The sequence below is a fragment of the Eumetopias jubatus genome, unplaced genomic scaffold, assembly GCF_037043125.1.
Source record: "Eumetopias jubatus isolate StellerSeaLion01/CBP00866 unplaced genomic scaffold, mEumJub1_p1.0 scaffold_4, whole genome shotgun sequence".
Lineage (NCBI taxonomy): Eukaryota > Metazoa > Chordata > Mammalia > Carnivora > Otariidae > Eumetopias > Eumetopias jubatus.
Window position 1 is genome coordinate 107,811,926 of NW_028274810.1, and position 18,783 is coordinate 107,830,708.

At 64.1% G+C, this 18,783-nt stretch overlaps 4 protein-coding genes across 12 annotated transcripts; 2 read left to right on the top strand and 2 right to left on the bottom strand.

The window, feature by feature from the left end:
* Positions 1 to 38: 38 nt before the first annotated feature.
* LRRC24 (leucine rich repeat containing 24) lies at positions 39 to 5,553 on the top strand. Its single transcript, XM_028093493.2, has 5 exons — positions 39 to 410; positions 2,364 to 2,698; positions 2,852 to 3,130; positions 3,251 to 3,419; positions 4,079 to 5,553. The coding sequence occupies exons 1-5, from the start codon at positions 101 to 103 to the stop codon at positions 5,008 to 5,010; spliced, it is 2,025 nt and encodes a 674-aa protein (XP_027949294.1). The 5' UTR covers positions 39 to 100; the 3' UTR covers positions 5,011 to 5,553.
* LRRC14 (leucine rich repeat containing 14) lies at positions 5,554 to 9,558 on the bottom strand. Of its 9 annotated transcripts, none has more exons than XM_028093500.1 (6): positions 9,509 to 9,552; positions 8,963 to 9,099; positions 8,802 to 8,847; positions 7,487 to 7,840; positions 6,714 to 7,298; positions 5,554 to 6,621 (listed from the first exon to the last, which is right to left on the bottom strand). In XM_028093500.1, exons 4-6 carry the CDS (start codon positions 7,813 to 7,815, stop codon positions 6,054 to 6,056), a joined length of 1,482 nt encoding a protein of 493 aa, XP_027949301.1. In that variant the 5' UTR covers positions 7,816 to 7,840; positions 8,802 to 8,847; positions 8,963 to 9,099; positions 9,509 to 9,552; the 3' UTR covers positions 5,554 to 6,053. The 9 variants fall into 9 exon arrangements, with proteins under 9 accessions (XP_027949301.1, XP_087878809.1, XP_027949297.1 ...); XM_088022683.1 differs by having other exon boundaries at positions 8,759 to 8,847; XM_028093496.1 differs by lacking the exon at positions 8,802 to 8,847.
* RECQL4 (RecQ like helicase 4) lies at positions 8,966 to 16,133 on the top strand. The gene is made up of 26 exons (XM_088022872.1): positions 8,966 to 8,974; positions 9,210 to 9,302; positions 9,414 to 9,537; positions 9,623 to 9,843; positions 9,908 to 9,941; positions 10,026 to 10,126; positions 10,301 to 10,444; positions 10,754 to 11,331; positions 11,424 to 11,523; positions 11,595 to 11,721; positions 11,851 to 11,961; positions 12,063 to 12,194; positions 12,279 to 12,371; positions 12,451 to 12,587; positions 13,037 to 13,120; positions 13,198 to 13,377; positions 13,456 to 13,635; positions 13,708 to 13,849; positions 13,928 to 14,190; positions 14,274 to 14,556; positions 14,637 to 14,766; positions 14,848 to 15,017; positions 15,097 to 15,277; positions 15,360 to 15,507; positions 15,592 to 15,700; positions 15,790 to 16,133. The coding sequence occupies exons 1-26, from the start codon at positions 8,966 to 8,968 to the stop codon at positions 15,912 to 15,914; spliced, it is 3,999 nt and encodes a 1,332-aa protein (XP_087878998.1). The 3' UTR covers positions 15,915 to 16,133.
* Positions 16,134 to 16,193: 60 nt separating this feature from the next.
* On the bottom strand, positions 16,194 to 18,249 carry SLC33A2 (solute carrier family 33 member 2). Its single transcript, XM_028093504.2, has 5 exons — positions 17,349 to 18,249; positions 16,891 to 17,038; positions 16,682 to 16,806; positions 16,505 to 16,614; positions 16,194 to 16,406 (listed from the first exon to the last, which is right to left on the bottom strand). Exons 1-5 carry the CDS (start codon positions 18,028 to 18,030, stop codon positions 16,233 to 16,235), a joined length of 1,239 nt encoding a protein of 412 aa, XP_027949305.1. The 5' UTR covers positions 18,031 to 18,249; the 3' UTR covers positions 16,194 to 16,232.
* Between the last annotated feature and the right edge of the window lie 534 nt (positions 18,250 to 18,783).

Sequence of the window (18,783 nt, forward strand, 5' to 3'; positions counted from 1 at the left end):
CGCCACCCCCCCCCGCCCCGCCCCGCGGTCCTGCCCCCCTCCCCGCGAGGTCCCGGCCGCGCATCGCTGCGCACGCGCACCCAAAGAGCGCGCCGGCCGAATGCGCGTGCGCGGCACAGGTGCACCGCGGCCCGGGCGGCTCGGCGCTGTCCGAGGTGCTGCCGCGTCCGTGGCCTCGACCGCGAGGAGGGGCGGGGTCGCGGGCCCTTCTGCTCCCTCCCCACACCTCGGGCCTGGGGCGTCCTTTGGTTTGGCCCTCGCTCACTGGGGCGGGCCGGGGAGGCCGGGCCGGAGGCGCGGGGGCTCCAGTGCGCGTGCGCGAGCGGCGCCCGCCCCTCCCCCGCCCGGCGCTGCTCAGTGGGCCGGGGCGCCGCGGGCTCGGCGGGGGAGCCGCGCCGCGGGAGTGTCAGGTGAGGGGGCGCCCGACCCGAGGTCAGCGGGCATGGGGGCGGGATCGGGGGCCTTTCCGGCTCTGTACCCCACGCGCACCGAGAAGGGGAGGAGACCTGGCAGGGACCACGCCCTGCCCTGAACTGGCTCAGGACAGACCCGCGCTGGAGGGGGTGCAGGTGACACCGTGGGGGGAATCGAGGCACGCGGCTCAGGCACTGAACCCGAGGGGGTCGCAGGGCTTCCTCGCCCCTCCAGTCCCCGCACAGATGGGCGCCCTGGAGACGGTGACAGCCAACGCAGAATCCTGTGTGTGACGCCCCGCCCCCTGCCCAACCGGATTAGAGAGCTGTCCGCTGGGTGAAAGGCTTTCTGGGCTGGCCTCCTCTGCTCTTCCCGCCTGGGCCCTCATCCCTGCTCAGGCCGGCCCTTTTATTCCAATCAGTGTCTAGGGGGTGTCCCTGTGAACCGCAGTGCCTTGAATCCTAAGGAGGAAGCCAAGAAGCTCCTCTACTTAAGAGGACTTGCCGCTGGAGGCTGGGTGGGCAAGCCCTGGGCCAGCGCTTTGGCTCAGGGAAATGGATCCCAGGAGCCCAGAGTATGCCTTCAGGTCCTTGGGGTTCACACATATCCGGAGACACCTGGGAACTGCCTCTGCCTGGGCCAAAGCTATATTCCATTAAAATTTTTGCTGTGCCTACCTCATTTCTAGTGACTTTAAATAATCATGTGAGTTGCAATTTAGAGCAAGATTTGAGCAGACACCAAGGCCCCTTGGTCCGTTTCCACATGACTCACTCTTGCTAGCAGGGAGACTTGGTAAACAGGCAGGTGTTCAGAGCGGGACCCTTTGAGGAAGGGCTGGAGGCTGGATGACAGCACACCCTCAGCTTTGCTATCCCTAGTTCCAGACTAGCTGGCTTCTCGGCCCAAGTCCCCACCTTTAAAACTGGACTTACTGTGCCTGGAACTAGTCCCAGGCCTCCCCATCTCTCTAGGATCACAGGTGCATGTGCATAAATCCCAAACACACTATATATTCCCTCACAATTTAGGAGGTCACTGTTTCCAAAGCCCACTTGGGAAACTACCCTAGAAACCCAGTTGGTGGCCCAAGGCCCCTCTTTTACAACGCAGCTGTTCCAGAGCCCCCCCCCCCCCCAAAAAAAACAGAAGCAACTTGCTGGGAGCCAGCAGGGAGAACATAGGCCATTTCCTATTGTGTGCCACATCCCCCAATTGTCTAACAAGTTCCCTGAGAAATACCCCTAATTCTCTGCAAGCTGTTCCACTCACTTTCACCCCCAGGAGGGCAGGGGCAGGGGCTGGATAAAGCCATGCTTGCATTTTCCTATGGCTGGTGGCTCCCAGATTAGTTCTGCCCATGTTAACCATCAAGATACATCAGGTGGATCCCAGGGTCGGGGAACACAGCATGAGTCCTAGGGAGAAAAGGACTAGACAATGCTGGGTCAGGGTTGGGTGAAGACAAGGACACTGGCAGTGTGGGGCCTGGGGCCTTGTGTTGGGGGCACAAGACTTCTGTTATGGACTCAGCTTTTGGAGGTCTCACAGAGAGGAGTCCATGTGGACAAGGGGAAATGTCTTCCCAGAGCCTGTTCTTCCTCTTCTAGCCTGTGCTTGGGTAATGGGCTTCACCACCTCACCTTGCACTAGCCTCTTGCACCTTAGATTCGAGTGGCCAGTTGCTAGAATGTAGAGGGAAGCCGGATCCAGACGTCCATACGCACGAGTAGGAAGCCCCTTACAGTGCCAGGGAGATAGATGGGAAGAGAAGAGAGTTCGGGCAGGGCTGACTCTCCCCACATGGCCTGTGTAGTAAGACTAAGAATAGTGGAAATTCCAAATTGAAAGCTGATGCCCCAGATCTTCATGACTGTTTTTATAAAGGAGGGAAACCAACTTTTTTTTTTTTTTTAATCAGTTGCTTGAACTGATTTATAACTTTTCAGAAACTAGACACAAGCTGTGGGCCTCCATCATGTCCTTCTCTGGCTCTCAAGTGTTAGGGGCAGGCCTGCCAACCTGTGTTTCAGGAGGCACATCACATCCGGGGTGGACTATAAGGAAGCCCGTCAGGAGGTTGCAGCTTCGTGGCCCGCGGCCGGTCCCGCGGGAGATGGCCCCGGGCGCGCCCACACTGCTGCTGCTGTGGCTGCTGTGGTTCCCCGACTTCCCGGCCCGCGCTGCCGGCTGCCCGGCCGCCTGCCGCTGCTACAGCGCCACGGTGGAGTGCGGCGCCCTGCGGCTGCGCGTCGTCCCGCCCGGAATTCCACCTGGGACGCAGGTGGGCACCGCGTGGGGCCACTGGGCCGCGGAGCAGAGGTGCCCGCGACACGGAGGGAGGGCTGTGTGAGCGTCCCTGTGGGTGCTGGAGCGCCCTAGGGAAGAGGGAGACTCCCTCAGAGGCGTGAATACCCTCCTTCCCTCCGGCCCGCAGACGCTGTTCCTGCAGGACAACAGCATCGCGCGCCTGGAACCGGGTGTACTGGCGCCTCTCGCAGCCCTGCGCCGTCTCTACCTGCACAATAACAGCCTGCGCGCCCTGGAGCCAGGCGCCTTCCGCGCGCAGTCACGCCTGCTAGAGCTAGCGCTCACCGGCAACCGGCTGCGTGGCTTGCGAGTTGGCGCTTTCACCGGCCTGGCCCAGCTCCGTGCGCTCTACCTGGCTGGTAACCAGCTAGGGCAGCTGCTGGATTTCACCTTCCTGCACCTACCGGTGAGGGGGTTAGGTGGGCTAGGGGTAGTGAAAGGGAGAAAAGTCAACCCAGTCTATCCTGCTAGGAAGGGATCCTGTGTCCCAGGGCCTTTCCCTGATGATCTGCTGTCCTTCCTTCAGCGACTGCAGGAGCTGCACCTGCAGGAAAACAGCATTGAGCTGCTGGAGGACCAGGCCCTGGCCGGGCTCTCCTCATTGGCACTGCTGGACCTCAGCAGGAATCAACTGGGCACCATCAGCCGTGAGGCCCTACAGCCCCTGGCCAGCCTGCAGGTCCTGCGCCTCACAGGTACCTCCTTCCGGGGGGAAGGGATCTCATGCAAAGCTTTATTCCCTGGCCACAGGGGTGGCAGTAGGAAACAGGCTCAGGTGTGGCGGGGACTTTTGATTTCAGTGGCTCTGAATTGCAGACCATCCAGGAGCACTCTGGAGGGCCATGCCACCACCTGCACCCATGGGAGAAGTCTGATAGGAATGGGGGTGCTGGAAGGGACACAGCTCAGGGAACTTGCCTAATGAAGACAGAAAAGGTAGAAATCCCTGGAAAGAGTTGAGGGGCTTACACTTGCACACTTTGGGGCTATCAGGGCAGGCAGGCAGAAACTGGAAGGATGAAACTAGGGCTGGCATTCCAGGACACAGCACCTGAAGACAAGGCTGACAGGACCTGCAAGGTTTCAGTGCTGTAGGATGTCTATGTGGACACCAAGCTTCCCCAAAAATAATGGGACTTGTTGCAGCGACTTCAGAGGAGTAGAGGCTTTCTTAGAAATTAGAGATCTGGAACATGCATCACAGAACTGAAGAGGGAGGGAAGAGCGTGCCCACACTCCAAGGAGCTTGGGGTCAGAGAAGAGGCTGCAGGGGCGCCCTGTGGGAGATAGGAAAGGGGCTCCTGTTCTGGCCAACCACCCCTGAGCTACCAGCCCGCCACTGCTCTGCCCACAGAGAACCCATGGCGCTGTGACTGTGCCCTGCATTGGCTGGGAGCATGGATCAAGGAGGGCGGCCAGCGGCTGCTCAGCTCCAGGGACAAGAAGATAATGTGTGCAGAGCCCCCGCGCCTGGCACTTCAAAGTCTCCTGGACATATCTGGCAGTAGCCTCATCTGCATCCCACCGTCTGTACACGTGGAGCCGCTGGAGGTGACAGCCAACCTGGGGGAGGACCTGCGGGTTGCCTGCCAAGCTTCCGGCTACCCGCAGCCCCTGGTGACCTGGAGAAAGGTGGCCCAGCCTCGCGAAGGGCAGCGACGGGCTCAGATCCAGCCAGACGGCGGGGCGCCGCGCCCAGGCGGGCCCGGCGCCTCCGACACGGGCAGCGGCATGCTCTTCCTCACCAACATCACCCTGGCCCACGCTGGCAAGTACGAGTGCGAGGCCTCCAACGCCGGCGGCGCCGCCCGCGTGCCCTTCCAGCTCCTGGTCAACCTGTCCCAGCAGCAGCAGCAGCTGCAGCGGGCGCCCCCGCCGCCCCCGCACGCCGGCCCCGTCAGCCACGAGCCCCTGCACGAGGCGGGCAGCATGGCCTTCCGCGCCCTGGGCCTGGCCACGCAGACGGCCATCGCAGCCGCCATCGCGCTCCTCGCGCTCACGGCGCTGCTGCTGGCGACCATGATCTGCCGCCGCCGGCGCAAGCGGAAAAAGGCGCCGGGGCCGCCGGGGGAGGGCGCGCTGTTCGTCAACGACTACTCGGATGGGCCCTGCACCTTCGCGCAGCTCGAGGAGCTCCGCGACGAGCGAGGCCACGAGATGTTCGTCATCGACCGCTCCAAGCCGCTCTTCGCAGAGGGCCCGACGGAGGCGGCCGACGGCGCGGCGACCGGGCCGGCGCAGGGCCTCCCGCTGCAGCCGCCCGCAGCCTATGAAATTCACTGCTGAGCGGGGGGGCCTAGAGGGGCGGGCGGGCGCGCGCGGATGACGTCGGCCTCGCGGACTGGCCGGCCCGCGGGCTCGCCCCGCGCATGCTCCAGCGCAGTCAGTAAAGGCTAGAAGCTGCGCAGTGTGCGGCGAGCCGTGTGTGGGGTCCGGGGCCCCGAGGGCGTGGCGCAGGCACCTGCGGACCCCCAGCTCTGCGGGCGGAAGTCCTAAGGTGCGAACGGACGGTGGCCAAGGAGGTTCCCCACACCCCTACCGAGGCCCTCCAGAAAAGACGCCTCCCAGGACTACCCTCACCTCTAGCTCTGCAGGGGCTGACACCGGCTCGCCAGCCTCTGGAGGACCTGGGGCCTCCCCGAGGTGGGAGGGGCGACGGGCTGTGCAGGCGTCCAGAGTGGCTGTGAGGCGGGTGGGGGTGCCCAGGGACGGGGAGGAGGGCAGCGGACTGGAAGACAGCTGTTAGTTACCCAGCGGCCAGGTTGGGGGTGACAGCAGAGCCAGCGACAAGTCATTCTGACCAATTAGGACAGAAGAAACAACCACAAATTTAAGTTCCAAACACACTGCACGTTTGTACCTTAATGACACCTTCTGGCTCCAAAGCCCAGCCAGGTGGTCTCCTGGGTGCCGGGGCAGGGAGACCCAGCTCTCCTTGAAGCAGGTCTCTGTTCCAACTTCAACCCCAGGGCAGTCTGCTCTTGGGAAGGGCCTAGAGAGAACACCCTCTCTCAGCTCGCAGCTGGGACCCCAGAAACATTCCAAAGAAAGGACCACAACACCAGAGGGTAGCCAAGTGCACCCAAACCAAACCTGGCCGTGCAGGCCTGGAATCCAGCCCTTGAAGCCCAAGCCAGTCAGGGGAATGGGTACAGGGCAAACTGCGCATGGTGCTGCACAAAGCATAGGAAGGCTCAAAATGCCCAGGAGCAAGGAAACCCGAGACCAGTGCCTCTGTGTCAGGCCTCCAACAGGGCCCCATGAAGGCTCTGTCTACCTAAGGCAGGGAGGGATCTCCATCAGCCCTGAACACCAGGACAGCCTGGAGGTCATAGGCTGAAGTAGTCTGCAGCCAGGCGCCCATAAATGTCTGTGGTCCAGAGCACATGAGCACGGCCCGAGGCTAGTAGCAGCTGGTGCAACTCGGCCTCCACACGAGCAAACTTCTCCTCGTTGATGGAAGCCTCCAGCAGAACAGAAGCAGGCGGTGGCCAGGGCAGGCCTTCATAACAGTCCACAGGGAAGGGGTGCACCACTGTGCGTAACTCAGCCTGCACCACTGAATCCCGGAGGAGCTCCTTGAGGCCCGCCATGGACAGCGGGTTGCCATAGAGGCCGAGGTAGCGGAGGCTGCTGCAGCGCGTCAGCACAGGGAGCGTGGCCAACAGCTGGGTATCAGCAAGCTGGCACTCAGTCAGCTCCAGGTGCAGCAGTGTGGCCGCAGCTGCCTGGAGCAGACCCTGGAAAGGCTCTAGTTGGCTGCCAGACAGGTCATTGCCACTAAGGTCCAACTTCTTGAGATGGACAGCATGGGGGCTCCGTGCCAGAAAGCGCAGATCCTCGGGCAGCAGGGCACAGAAGGCCAGCTCCAGGCTCTCCAGGGGGCTCTGCAGAGTGCTATAGGGGACACAGGAGATCACAAACAGGCTGGACCAGGGGAGGGTCTGGGGGAGAGGAGGAAGGGCAGGGCAGTAGTGGGGCTTGCTCACCTGAGCAGCTGGTCCAACCGTCCCGAGAGGAGAGAGGAGCCCATGCTGAGCTCCCGCAGACAAGTGAAACGGCCCATCTGGGCCAGGAAGTAACGGAAGTTGTCCTCACCATCCACAGAAGGCTGCCTGGAGTCCCCGTGCACATAATGCAGCCGCAGACTGGCCAGGTGCTGGAAGCGGGCCACATGTGGGATGATAACAGACAGGCCACGGAGACCCAAGTTGTTAAAGCGCAGGTCCACACGGCGCAAGCAGCCCGCATCCAGCAGCTGCAGCAAAGCCACAGTGTTGCGCATGGGCAGGTCCTCAGCCCGCAGGTCCCGGCAGCAGAGCCGCAGCGGACTACCTACGCTGCTTCGGAGTGCCTCCCGCAGGAACGCATACGAGGCCCGGTTCACCCGCAGGTCCACACGAACCTCCACAGGAATGGGGGCCAGCCCGGGCTCTGCAGTCCCGCCCTGCTGCTGCGCTATGCAGGTGCGGGCCACCGCTGCTGTGCAGTCCCACATGCTCATGGTGCCAGGGTCCTGCTCCACGCCATCGTCCAGGAGGCCCGTCATGTCCAGCACTCGCAGGGCATGCTTCCTGGGAGCATGGGTAGGCTGAAGCAGGAGACAAGGGAGCAGAGCCCACACCCACTCCCAGCCATCTTGGGACAGGAGCAACATGCCTGTTCCTGCACTGAGTCCTTGCAGTCGCCTGGAACCTCACAGGGGACACTCTCTGCACCACCCCCCCCCCCGGGCCCTCGGGGCCCTCGGGTGAGCCCATACCTGCAGAGAGGCTGTGTACCAGCCTCTGTCTCTGGGGTGTGGAGCCGGGCCGTCAGCCCCAGGATCACGGCCTGCATGCTTTCTGTACTGGGGCGCTCCTGCAGCAAGGCCCGGCTGCAGTGGGCACATTCCTGCAACAGCTGCTGGAAGCTGAGCAGTGGGAAGGGCCACGTGTGCACCAGCTCTCGAAGCACAACAGTCTTCTTGTCCATGAAGGCCACCTTGAACAGCAGGGGGAAGAGCTCTCGAGGCAGCAGGGGCAGGGCCTGGCAGGCAGCTGGCTGGCACTGGAGCACTTGCCGCGTGCTCAGGAACACAAGCGTGTGCATGGCGCTGGGCCAGGCAGGAAGCCACCTGCAGGGAAGGGCCCTTCAGCGGGGAGGACAGACCCCAGGCCACCACCCGGCCATAGCCTCCTCCATCACTGATAGGTAGCAAGCCCAGCGTGGCACTTGGTACAGCGCTGACACTCAGTGAAGGACCGTGGCACTGAAGAGCAAGTGCTAAGTGCCTAGCATTGGGCTAAGTGGAAACAGGGAAAAGACCACCCCCCAGTTCCCTCCCTCCAGAAGCATGGAGTCTCTTTAGGGAAACGTAGCCATCAAACGGTACATAAATAGCACAGCATCAGACATGACCAGCTTGCCTGGATGTGCTTTAGACGGCTACTGCTCTGCAGGACCTCCCCCCCCTCCACACACACACACCTGTACTTGAGGCCTCCCAGATTACAAAGCTGTTTGTCAAGAGACTCTCTCTTCCTCAAAAGTAGAATAAAGCTCAGACCCTTCCCCCACCACGCAAGCACTAGAGGAGGTAGGACACTCCTAGGAGGCTGGAAGCTGCATCACAATCCGCCTCCCCACCCTCCTCCAGCTCTTGCGGGTGGTCCTTGGAGAGGAACTGGAAGCACTGATGCAGCTTAATACCAGCAAAGGTAAAAAGGGTTAGGACCCAGGGAACCTTGAGTCCAGACAGGCCTGACCCTCAGGTCTTAACTACTACCGTCCAGTAGTACTGCCAAGCACGGAGATCCCTGCAGATTCACAGAAAGAAAGCAAACTTCACCCACCAAGGTCCTTGCCACCTGTCTAAACGTCCTCTTTCCCCCCAGAGAGAACCACAGTGAGAGCCCAACTCTCAAACCCATGGGATTCAGTAGGACCCAGGCCAGGAACTGCTCAGATGGATAGAGTCAGCAGTTGAATAGGCATCCCAGCTAACAAAGGGCATACGGTAAATGCCTGAGACTATGGAGCTCTTAGACATCACCTCTACTGTTGACTTCAGCAGCAGCAACAGTCAGGGGACTTACTTTGGGCCAAACACCTCATCCTCAAAACTGCTTCCCAGTCATACCCCTGGAAACAAATTAGAAAACTAAGATCTAAGCCTTGCCAGGCCAAGGTCACAGCCTGGGCGATGAGCTCGGGGAAGGGGGAGCAGTCTGGCCCCAGGGACCCTGCTCTTCCGGACCTCATGCACAACGTAAGTCCTTAGGGCACTGGTTCTTGAGAAGCCCCGAACGCCAACCCTCGGCCTTGCTCTGCCTGGAGACAAATCTCGCGAGGGCGAGTCATACCTCGCTGTGACAGGACAGACCAACCCAGCACCTGTCACGAGAGGAAACGAAAGCAGCCAGTGTGGTCACCGTGGGAGGAGCCTCTGTGCAGCGGCCGCCGCCCCCTCCCGCCGGCCCGCGGCTCCCGGCGTTTCCCCGAAGACGCCCCCGCCCGGCTCCTCCCGGCCTCGAGCCGCGGGAGACCCTCAACGCGACGCCCTCCGCCTCCCGGACGTGATGTGCCCCTCGAAGCCGGTGCGTCGTCCCCCCGGGGCCCGAGGTCGCTCTGCCCGACGCAGGGCTCCAGGTTCTTCCCCCACACCCCGCGGACGAACCGTCCGGTTCCCGCTCCCGCCTCCCGGGCAGCGCCGCCCCAAGCGCCCGTGCCTGCTTCGTGCGGCCAGGCAGGGCCGGGGGCGCACGCCGCCCCGCTACATCTCCGGCCGGTGGCCCGCGCTCACCAGCCCCACAGCCGCTGCCACCGCCACCGGCCCCGCCTCACCGTCCGCGGCGCCCCGCCCAGCGCCTCCGCGCGCCGCGATGACGTAGACACCACCCATTGGCCGCCCCACTAGGGTCCCACCGATTGGCTGTCCCGGAGGCGGCTGCCGAGCCGCCCCGCCTCCGACCCTGCTGGGTGCCCCCATTGGCCGGCGGCCGGCGTCGCCCTCGCGGCGGGAGATTCATGGAGCCCGGGGCGCCGGGCCGCGCCCTGGAGCGGCTGCAGGACGTGCGGGAGCGGCTGCGGGATTGGGAGCGCGCGTTCCGGAGGCGGTGCGGGCGGCGGCCGGGCCAGGTGCGGGCTGCCCGGGGGCGGGGGGCTGGGGGTTCGGCCGCGGGCTGACGCGTTCCCGCCGCAGGAGGACGTGGAGGCGGCGCCGGAGGAGACCCGCGGTGAGCGCGCGGACGTGGGGAGGAAGGAGGGACGGGCGGGGAGGGAGCCCGGCGGCCCCCGATGACCCTTGACCCCATCCCCAGCGCTCTACCGGGAGTACCGCGCCCTGAAGGGGGCCCTGAGCCGGGCCGGCGGCATCGGACCTCGTAGGCCCAAGCAGTCGCTTCTCGCGACGGCGGAGGAGGTACCCAGGCCTGGACGTCCTGGCCTGCGGGTCAGTCTCCTGGACCGCAGAGCCGGGAGGAGTCGTGATCAGGCCTCTGTGGGGCACAGAACGTCGGGGGAGGACCGGACCTGGGGGAGGAGGGGGGCTGGGAGGCTGGAGGAGGGCTCGGACCCCCACCCTCTCTTCCTGCAGAGGCTGGAGCCCAGCTGCTGGGGGCCGCACTTGAATCGGGCTGCGACCCAGAGTCCACGTTCTAGTCTTTCAGGGCCAAGTCCTGTGGGGTCTGTGCCAGACTATGGGAAGAGGCTTAAGGCCAACCTAAAGGCCACCCTGCAGGTGAGAGTTACCAGTAGGCCAAGTGGGCAGTGCGTCTGTCCTGGACGCAGAGCTGGTGTCCGCCCAGGGGCAGGATCACCACGTAGCCTTTCTCGTCAACCCTTCCACACTTTCGCGCTTGTACTTATGTGGCCATACGTACCCTTCCAGCACTAATCAGGGTGAGACTCCTGAGACGGGTTCAGAGCCAATCTCAGGCTTCTCACCTTGCCTGGTGCTTCCGGGTGGACATTCTGGGAGGTTTCAGAGTCTGTAGTACCAGCCCAGATACCTGAGTTCCTGCTTCCTGGTCCGTCTTCCCCCTCTCAGGCTGGGCCAGCCCTGGGCCACATACCCCGGCCTCCACGAAGACCCTCGTCCAAGACGCCCTCCCCGGGGCCACCAGGTGCAGGGGCTGCCCCCATCTCTCCAGAAGAAGTCAGTGAGGTGCCCCTCCAGCCTCGTGGGCCCCAGCTGAGGCCAGGCCGCCTCCAGCAGCTACAGGCATCCCTGAGCCTACGACTGAGCTCCCTAGATCCTGACTGGCTACAGCGGTGTCACAGTGGGGCCCCAGACTTCCTGGGGGCTGCCCAGGCCTGCCCGCCTAACCTGGGCGTAGAGGGGTCACAGCCTCTGACCTCAGGTGTCCCATCAGTCCTTGGTCATAGCACTGGCCCTGAGACTCAAGCCCTACAGACAGGTGGAGTTACAGGGAGCCCCCAACCCGGCAACAGTCGAGGCAAGAAGTGGAGATGCGGTAGGGAACCAGAAGGGAACCCTGCCCAGGCCCAGCAGGACAGTGGCCAAGCGGGACCTCTGCCTCAAGAAGCTGAGGCTACAGGACATGCAGAAGATGGTCCAGGAGAACCCCTGTGGGTTCAGCCCCCCAGTGGCCCCACAGCCCCCAGGTACTACAGCTTCAGCTTCCCGGTAGGATCACCTTGAGATGAGCCAGGGTGGGGCAGGCTTTGGGCATGGCCTGCTTGTACATCCTTTCTAGACGAGCTATCCAGAGCGGAGATAATTATGTGCGACTCAACATGAAGCAGAAACGCTATGTGCGGGGCCCAGCGCTCCGTGGCAGGCTGCTCCGGAAGCAGGTGAGGTGGTGGCAGGCACTCCCTTCATCCCTACCACCTTTTGCCTCTTGACCTTCTTTTGCGGCCCCCAGATGTGGAAGCAGAAGTGGCAGAAGAAAGGGGAGTGTTTTGGAGGTGGTCAGCCCAGAGCCACAGTCAGGAACTCTTGCTTCCGGTGTGGGCAGCTAGGCCACTGGTCATCCCAGTGCCCCCAGCCAGGTGAAACTTCTACTCTGGGTGATGGGTTCCTAACACTGTTCGGAGGAGACTTGTACTCTCAGGGAGGAGTGGGGGGAAGCACGTCTAGCTCGAACAAAGGAATCTAGCAGCTCCTTATACTGGATGCAGAGCCTACTCCCGGCCCCCAGAAGAGCAGTGAGAACGGAGAGGACGTGCAGACCCAGCTCACCTTGGAGGAAGCAGTCCAGAGGACAGGCACTGCCAGCTGTCAGCTCCCTGGTGAATGAAGGGACGGGGGGCAGGCTGTAGTTACCTGTTTTTGCTAGAAAGATCCCAGTCTAGTCTGGAGTCCCACACCACCTTTTTGTGTCCGTTTCTAGTAAGTGAGAAAGATACAGAGCCCTCTGGGCCTGAGCTGTTGGTGACCATGGAGCAGTCTGTGCCCCAGGTGCACTGCCCACCCCCCTATGTGCCACCACTCTACCCACCAGGGCCGTCGGGGCAGGTGGCAGGTGAGCGGAAGTCTACCAGCCCAGAGCCTTTACTGGGAGATGGGGGCGACTTGGGGCCATGCTGACCAACACCCCTGTCCCCAGAGACACCAGCGGAGGTATTCCAGGCCCTAGAGCAGCTGGGGCACCAAGCCTTCCGCCCTGGGCAGGAGCGTGTGGTCATGCGGATCCTTTCTGGTGAGCTTGGCTGCCGGGGGGATGAGGCAGGGCCAAGGCCTGGCCACGGAGTGGCACTACTGATCCTTGGTCCCACCAGGCATGTCCACGCTGCTGGTGTTGCCCACGGGTGCTGGCAAGTCCCTGTGCTACCAGCTCCCTGCGTTGCTTTACGCCCGGCGGAGCCCCTGTCTCACACTAGTCATCTCTCCCCTCCTGTCTCTCATGGACGACCAGGTACACCGACTGGAACCTTGGGCCCATGCAGAAGGCAGGAACCAGTGCCCACAGGTCCTCTGGCCCTTTTGGGCTGCTGCTTGTTACCTAATCAGAGCTGTAAAGAGCTCAGCTGTTCTCACCTCGTTGGCTATGTCCACAACCCCAGGCCTCATAGTGGCCCAAGGACAGCAGGGACGTGGCAGGTGGCCAGACGTGGGTCAACTCCTAGGAGGAGAGGCACTGGGGAGGGGGGACATCCCCAGTAGGGCCTGTCTGCTCCTGGCGCTTCTGAGCCAAGGCTCTGGGTGGCTCTGAATCCTTAGTCCTAGGCTCCACAGTCTGGGCTCGTTCTCCCTAGAGAGCCTGAGGCAGAGATGGTGGTCCCTGTCAGGCTGAGCAGCTGAGAGCCATTGGAGGGAGGGCCAAGGAAGGGTGGCTTGTAACTGGTCGCTCTCCCGTACCTGCAGGTATCTGGCCTGCCCCCGTGCCTGAAGGCAGCCTGCATACATTCAGGCATGACCAGGAAGCAGCGGGAGTCTGCCTTGAAGAAGGTGAGGGGCCTCACGTGGCAAGACGGGCAGGGGAGCAGATAGGCCCTTGGATGATGCTCCTGACCTTGCACCCTCAGGTTCAGGCGGCCCAGGTGCACGTGCTGATGCTGTCACCCGAGGCGCTGGTTGGGGCTGGCGCAGGGACCCCTGGCCGCCTCCCTCAGCTGCCTCCGGTCGCCTTTGCCTGTGTTGATGAGGCCCATTGCCTTTCCCAGTGGTCCCACAACTTCCGGCCCTGCTACCTGCGCGTCTGCAAGGTGAGTCTTATTCGGGGTATGAGTGAGCAGGCCAGGGAGGACAGCTCGGGCATCTTCACCAGCTCCGCTCCCACACAGGTGCTGCGGGAACACATGGGCGTGCGCTGCTTCCTGGGCCTCACGGCCACGGCCACACGCAGCACCGCGAGAGATGTGGCCCGGCATCTAGGCGTAGCCGAGGAGCTTGTCCTCAGAGGGCCAGCCACCATCCCCACCAACCTGTACCTCTCTGTGTCCATGGACAGGGACCCAGACCAGGTAGGTGTACACACCTGGGCCAGGCAGAGGCGCGGCCTCTGACAGCCCCCACTGACCACCATCACCCACCAGGCTTTGGTGACACTGCTGCGGAGTGATCGTTTCTGTGCTCTGAGCTCTGTCATCGTGTACTGCAATAGACGCGAGGACACAGAGCGTGTTGCCGCACTGCTCCGCACCTGCCTGCCTGAGGCCCGGGACCTGGGGCCCAGAGGTGAGGCCAGCAGGGTTGTGCCCCACAGGAGCTGCCTCAGGAACACAGTCTACCCAACTGTCTCTGTCTCCCCCGCAGGCCAGGCCCCCAAGGCTGTAGCCGAAGCCTACCACGCCGGCATGTGTAGCCGGGAGCGGCAGCGGGTGCAGCAGGCCTTCATGGACGGCCGGCTGCGGGTGGTGGTGGCCACGGTGGCCTTCGGGATGGGGCTGGACCGGCCAGACGTGCGGGCTGTGCTGCACCTGGGGCTGCCCACAAGTTTTGAGAGCTACGTACAGGCTGTGGGCCGGGCCGGGCGTGATGGCCAGCCAGCGCATTGCCACCTCTTCCTACAACCCCAGGTTCTTCCCTGCCCCGCTCGAACCCACCCCCAACCCCCCCACCACACACACCCAGCCACCTGTTCACAGCTGCCGTGTCGCAGGGCCAGGACCTGCAGGAGCTGCGGAGACACGTGCATGCCGACGCCACCGACTTTCTCGCCGTGAAGAAGCTGGTCCAGTGCTCGTTCCCACCCTGTACCTGCACCCGTGCCCATGCCCAACGCCCCCTGGAGCAGGATGGAGCCGAGAGCCAGGAGAGGCCTGTGGCCATGTCCCTGAGGGAGGCCGAGCAACCCAATGTTGAGCGCACAGCCCGGTGCCCGGGCCACGAGCGGGCGCTCCCAGTGCGGCCGTTGGTGCAGGCCCTGGACATGCCTGAGGAGGGTGAGGAACTGGGGGTGGCGGTGGGCGCGTCCCCACATGCCCATGTCCCCACGTCCCCTAAACCCGGCTCTGCCCCCCAGCCATTGAGACCCTGCTGTGCTACCTGGAGCTCCACCCACGGCGTTGGCTGGAGCTACTGACACCCACCTGCACCCGTTGTCACCTGCGCTGCCCCGGGGGCCCCCCCCAGCTCCAGGCCCTGGCCCACAGGTGAGCACATGTCCCAGCCCGGGCTGCGGCCAGGGACACGGAGCCAGGACTGCTTATCCCATGTCCCTTCCGCTGGTGCAGGTGTCCCCTCCTGGCCATGTGTTTGGCCCAGCAGCCACCGCAGAACACAGGTGGGGGAAGCTGTTCTGTTGAGTTCGATGTGCTGCAGCTGGCCGGCTCAGTGGGCTGGAAGCTGGCCTCTGTACAGCAGGCTCTCCGTCAGCTGCAGTGGGAGCCAGAGCCCGGGACAGGTGCGCCCTGCCCCCAGCCCTCCTTGGCCCCAGCCCTGCTTGCCGCCCGCTCACCCGTGCGTGACCAGCTCTCTGGCAGGTGCACCTCGGGACACGGGGGTGCTGGTGGAGTTCCGGGAGCTTGCCTTCTGTCTGCGTAGTCCTGGAGACCTGACGGCCCACGAGAGGGACCAGATCTGTGACTTCCTATACGGCCACATACAAGCCCGAGAGCAGGAGGCTCTGGCCCGCCTGCGCCACACTTTCCAGGCCTTTCACAGGTGCAGGAGGGGTGGGCGGGGCCTGGGGCCACCTCCACCCTTCCCTCAGGTGAGCAGCGCTGACGGATCACTCTCACTCCAGCGTCGCCTTCCCCAGCTGCGGGCCCTGCTTGGAGCAGCCTGATGAGGAGCGCAGCGCCAGGCTCAAGGCCCTGCTCAGCTGCTACTTCGAGGAAGAGGGTTCAGGGGGCACGGAAGACGAGCAGGGCCCAGAGCCAGGACAGGCCAGGGTGAGTGCTAGCCCCTCCTGGCCTGCAGTGAGGTCAGGCTGCAGGGCGCACACACGCTCACAGTCCACTACATGCCACCCATAGATCCAGGACTGGGAGGACCAGATTCGCCAGGACGTCCGCCACCTTCTGTCCTCGTGGCCAGACCAGCAGTTCTCAGGCAGGGCTGTGGCCCGTATCTTCCACGGCATTGGTGAGGGCCTAGGAGGTTGGGCTCTGATAACGGGCAGGGGCCAGGCATGGCCCAGAGTCCTCAGGGTCATGTGTCCCATTCCACCACAGGAAGCCCCCGCTACCCAGCGCAGGTGTATGGGCGGGACCGGCGCTTCTGGAGAAGATACCTGCATCTGAGCTTCCCTGCCCTGATGCACTTAGCCACAGAGGAGATCCTGCGGTGGGGCCACTGACCACCCTGCCATGGGCGGGCCCTGCTCCCCCACATCACGGACAGGCATGCACAGGGCGCCGCGTGGCCACAGTACGGAGGGAATCAGGCGTGGCATTGTGTCAGGGAAAAGGGACATCGATGGCCATGACAATGACTGACAACCCTGGGCAAAGCCCACCACCAGAAGTGTGGGGGCAAGGAAGCCCCAAAATGCAGAATAAAAAATGCTCAAAAGTCACTCTCAGGAACCCTCTTTTCTGAGGACAGCCTTGCCCATCACACACCCCAGACAGCCAGGCCATGGGCACGCTCAGCTTTATTAGGCTGGCCACTCAGCTCAGGCCAGGGTGCTGGGCGCCAGGCTCAGATACAGAATGGGCATGCCTGAGAGAGCAAGGAAGAGGGCAAAGCAGAGATGTGGCCCCAGGCTGTCAGCCAGGGCCCCGGCCAGCGTGCCCAGGAACAGCTTGCCCAGCAGCTCCAGAGTGGCCAGGAGGCTGTAGTGTGTGGCCTGCAGGGGCGAGGCGGGATGAGGTGTGAGATCAGGTGAGGGCTTGCCTGGATCCCAGCCCTGCAGCCCCCCTGGACATCCCAGCCGCACCCTCTTACCTGCAGGGCACTGGGCGCCAGCTGGCTACAGCGCATCATCAGGGTGAACGTGGCGGTTGTAACCAGGCCCCCCAGGAAGTGCTGCACACACAGGCTCAGCAAGGCTGCCCCTGGGAGGGCCAAGATCAGCGGAGCCCAGGACACTGGACTCCTCCCCTCCCGTGGCCAGACCCTCACCTCTTAGGACTGTGCTGGAGCCCAGCCTGACCCCCGGGGTGTCCAGGTGGAAGAGCAGGGTGGTCTGGCAAGCCAGACCCCCGAGCCGGAACCCAAGCACTGACCTCAGCAGGGGCACTGGTTGCCTGAGGTGGGGAGAGGGGACGGGTCAGGGGGGGTGTGCAGGTTGGGTGGGAGCAGGTGGGTGGAGCAGGCCAGGGAGGGCTCACCTGTGCCTGGCCAGCAGGGCCCCGCCCAGGGATGAGCCTACAATGGAGCAGAGCACAGCGCCCACACCGTTCCACAGCCCCAGCTCTGGCGTGGAGATGCCGTGGTCCAGCAGGAGCAGCGGAAACAAGCTGCTGGCACCCTGCTCACCTGTGGGGAGAATGTGAGCAGGGGCTCCCCACCTCCCTTCACCTGGGGCTTCAGGTACACTCCCCTAGCCAGGGCCCTGCCCTGCCTCCGTCCTGGGGCATCAGCCAAGCTTAGGGTCAGCATGAAGCAGCGTCAGAGACCCGAGGGGGTGCGGCTGGAGCTCACAGAAGCCGTGCAGCTAGAGCTGGAGAAGCTGCAGAGCCAGGCTGGGCTCCAGCCTGCAGTTAATCCCCCAGAAGGTGACCACAAAACGGGCTCCAGGGCCCCAGGCTCCCGCCCCTGCTGTTGCCTAGCTCACAGCCTCACTTACCCAATTTGTAAGTGAGCACAAAGCCTGCTGTCCACAGAGTACCGGGCATGGCCAGCAGGTGCTGCAGAAGGCACAGGCTGTGGAGGGCGGGTTCTGACGGCCCAGAGGAGGGCGGCTGTTGCAGGGCCGGCGCCGCCCAGACGAGCGCAGCAGCCAACCAATAGGTAGCTGCCAGGAGCAGGAAGAGCAGGGGCCAGGAGAGGGTAGGTACAAGGGCCAACAGGCCCCCTCCCGCCAGCACTGCCCCCAGCTTGTAAGCGACCACCTGCACTGTGTTACCAGGCCCTAGCTCAGCTGGCTCCAGGAGCTGGACGGCCAGCGTGTCCAGGGCCACATCCTGCACAGCCGCACCCAGGTTCAGCAACAGAAGCAGCCCCACTACAGTGACCGGCAGGCCCGCCGGGCCGGCTTCCGCGGGAGGCGAGGCTGCAAGCAGCCCGCACACCAGGCCCAGAGCAGCCGTGCTGAGCATCAGCCAGGCCCTCAGGGAGCCCCGCGTGTCCACCAGGGGGGCCCACAAGAGTTTAAACAGCCAGGGCAGGTACAGCACCTTGGCCAGTCCCACGCGCGTCAGGGAGAGGCCACGCGCCCGCAGCAGCACAGGCAGCAGGCCAGACTGCAGCCCATAGGGCAGGCCTTGCACCAGGTAGAGGCCGGCCAGCGGCAGCAGCTTCCCGTGCATGGCCGGGAACGCGGGGCGCCCGGGACCCGGCCCGCGACCGGGCGGGGACGGGGGCTGGGTTCAAGGCCGGACCAGAGCCTGGAGCCGGGGCAGAGCGGTTCCGGACGGGGTCTGGTCCCGTCACGAGGAGGTCAGGGGTCACACGACAGCATGGCTCCGGAGCTGGGCCACTCAGGTCAGGGTGGGACAGGCCGGCGCCCGCGGGTCCTGGGAGCGTGCGCACTGCGCAGCCGCGGGACGCAGCGGCCACAGAGCACGCGAGCCGGCCAGAGCGCCGGCCGCCCTCCGGCGCCCCCAGTGGCCAACCTGGGTGCGGCCGGGGAGCCGCGGGCATGGACGGCCGCTCGCCTAGCTGGGGTTGAGCCCGCGGCCCACCTTGGACCTTCCCAAGGGTATCAGATCCGGCTCCCAGACCGCCCCCCTGGACCCACACCCTGACTTGGTGTCTCACCTGGAGCCTGGCTGCTGCAGTGTCCACCGGGTCCTCCCAGCAGCCCCCAGGAAGGAGTCGGCCTCTTAAGTGCCCGTGCACTGCGGCTTCCTCCCGCCCCTGCGGCCCTCGCCCAGCCCGGGGCCGCGGAGGGCCCTGAAAGCCACGTCTGTGTGAAAGGTCTCAGCCAGGGCGATGCAGCCCGCTGCTGCCGGGGCCGCCCTCTAGTGTCCAGGGACAAGGCCAGGAGAGGCAGGTGGGGCGGGCCCAAGCCCTGCCTCACTCCAGGGGGGCTCTGTGGAGGGAGAGGCCTGTCCCAGGAG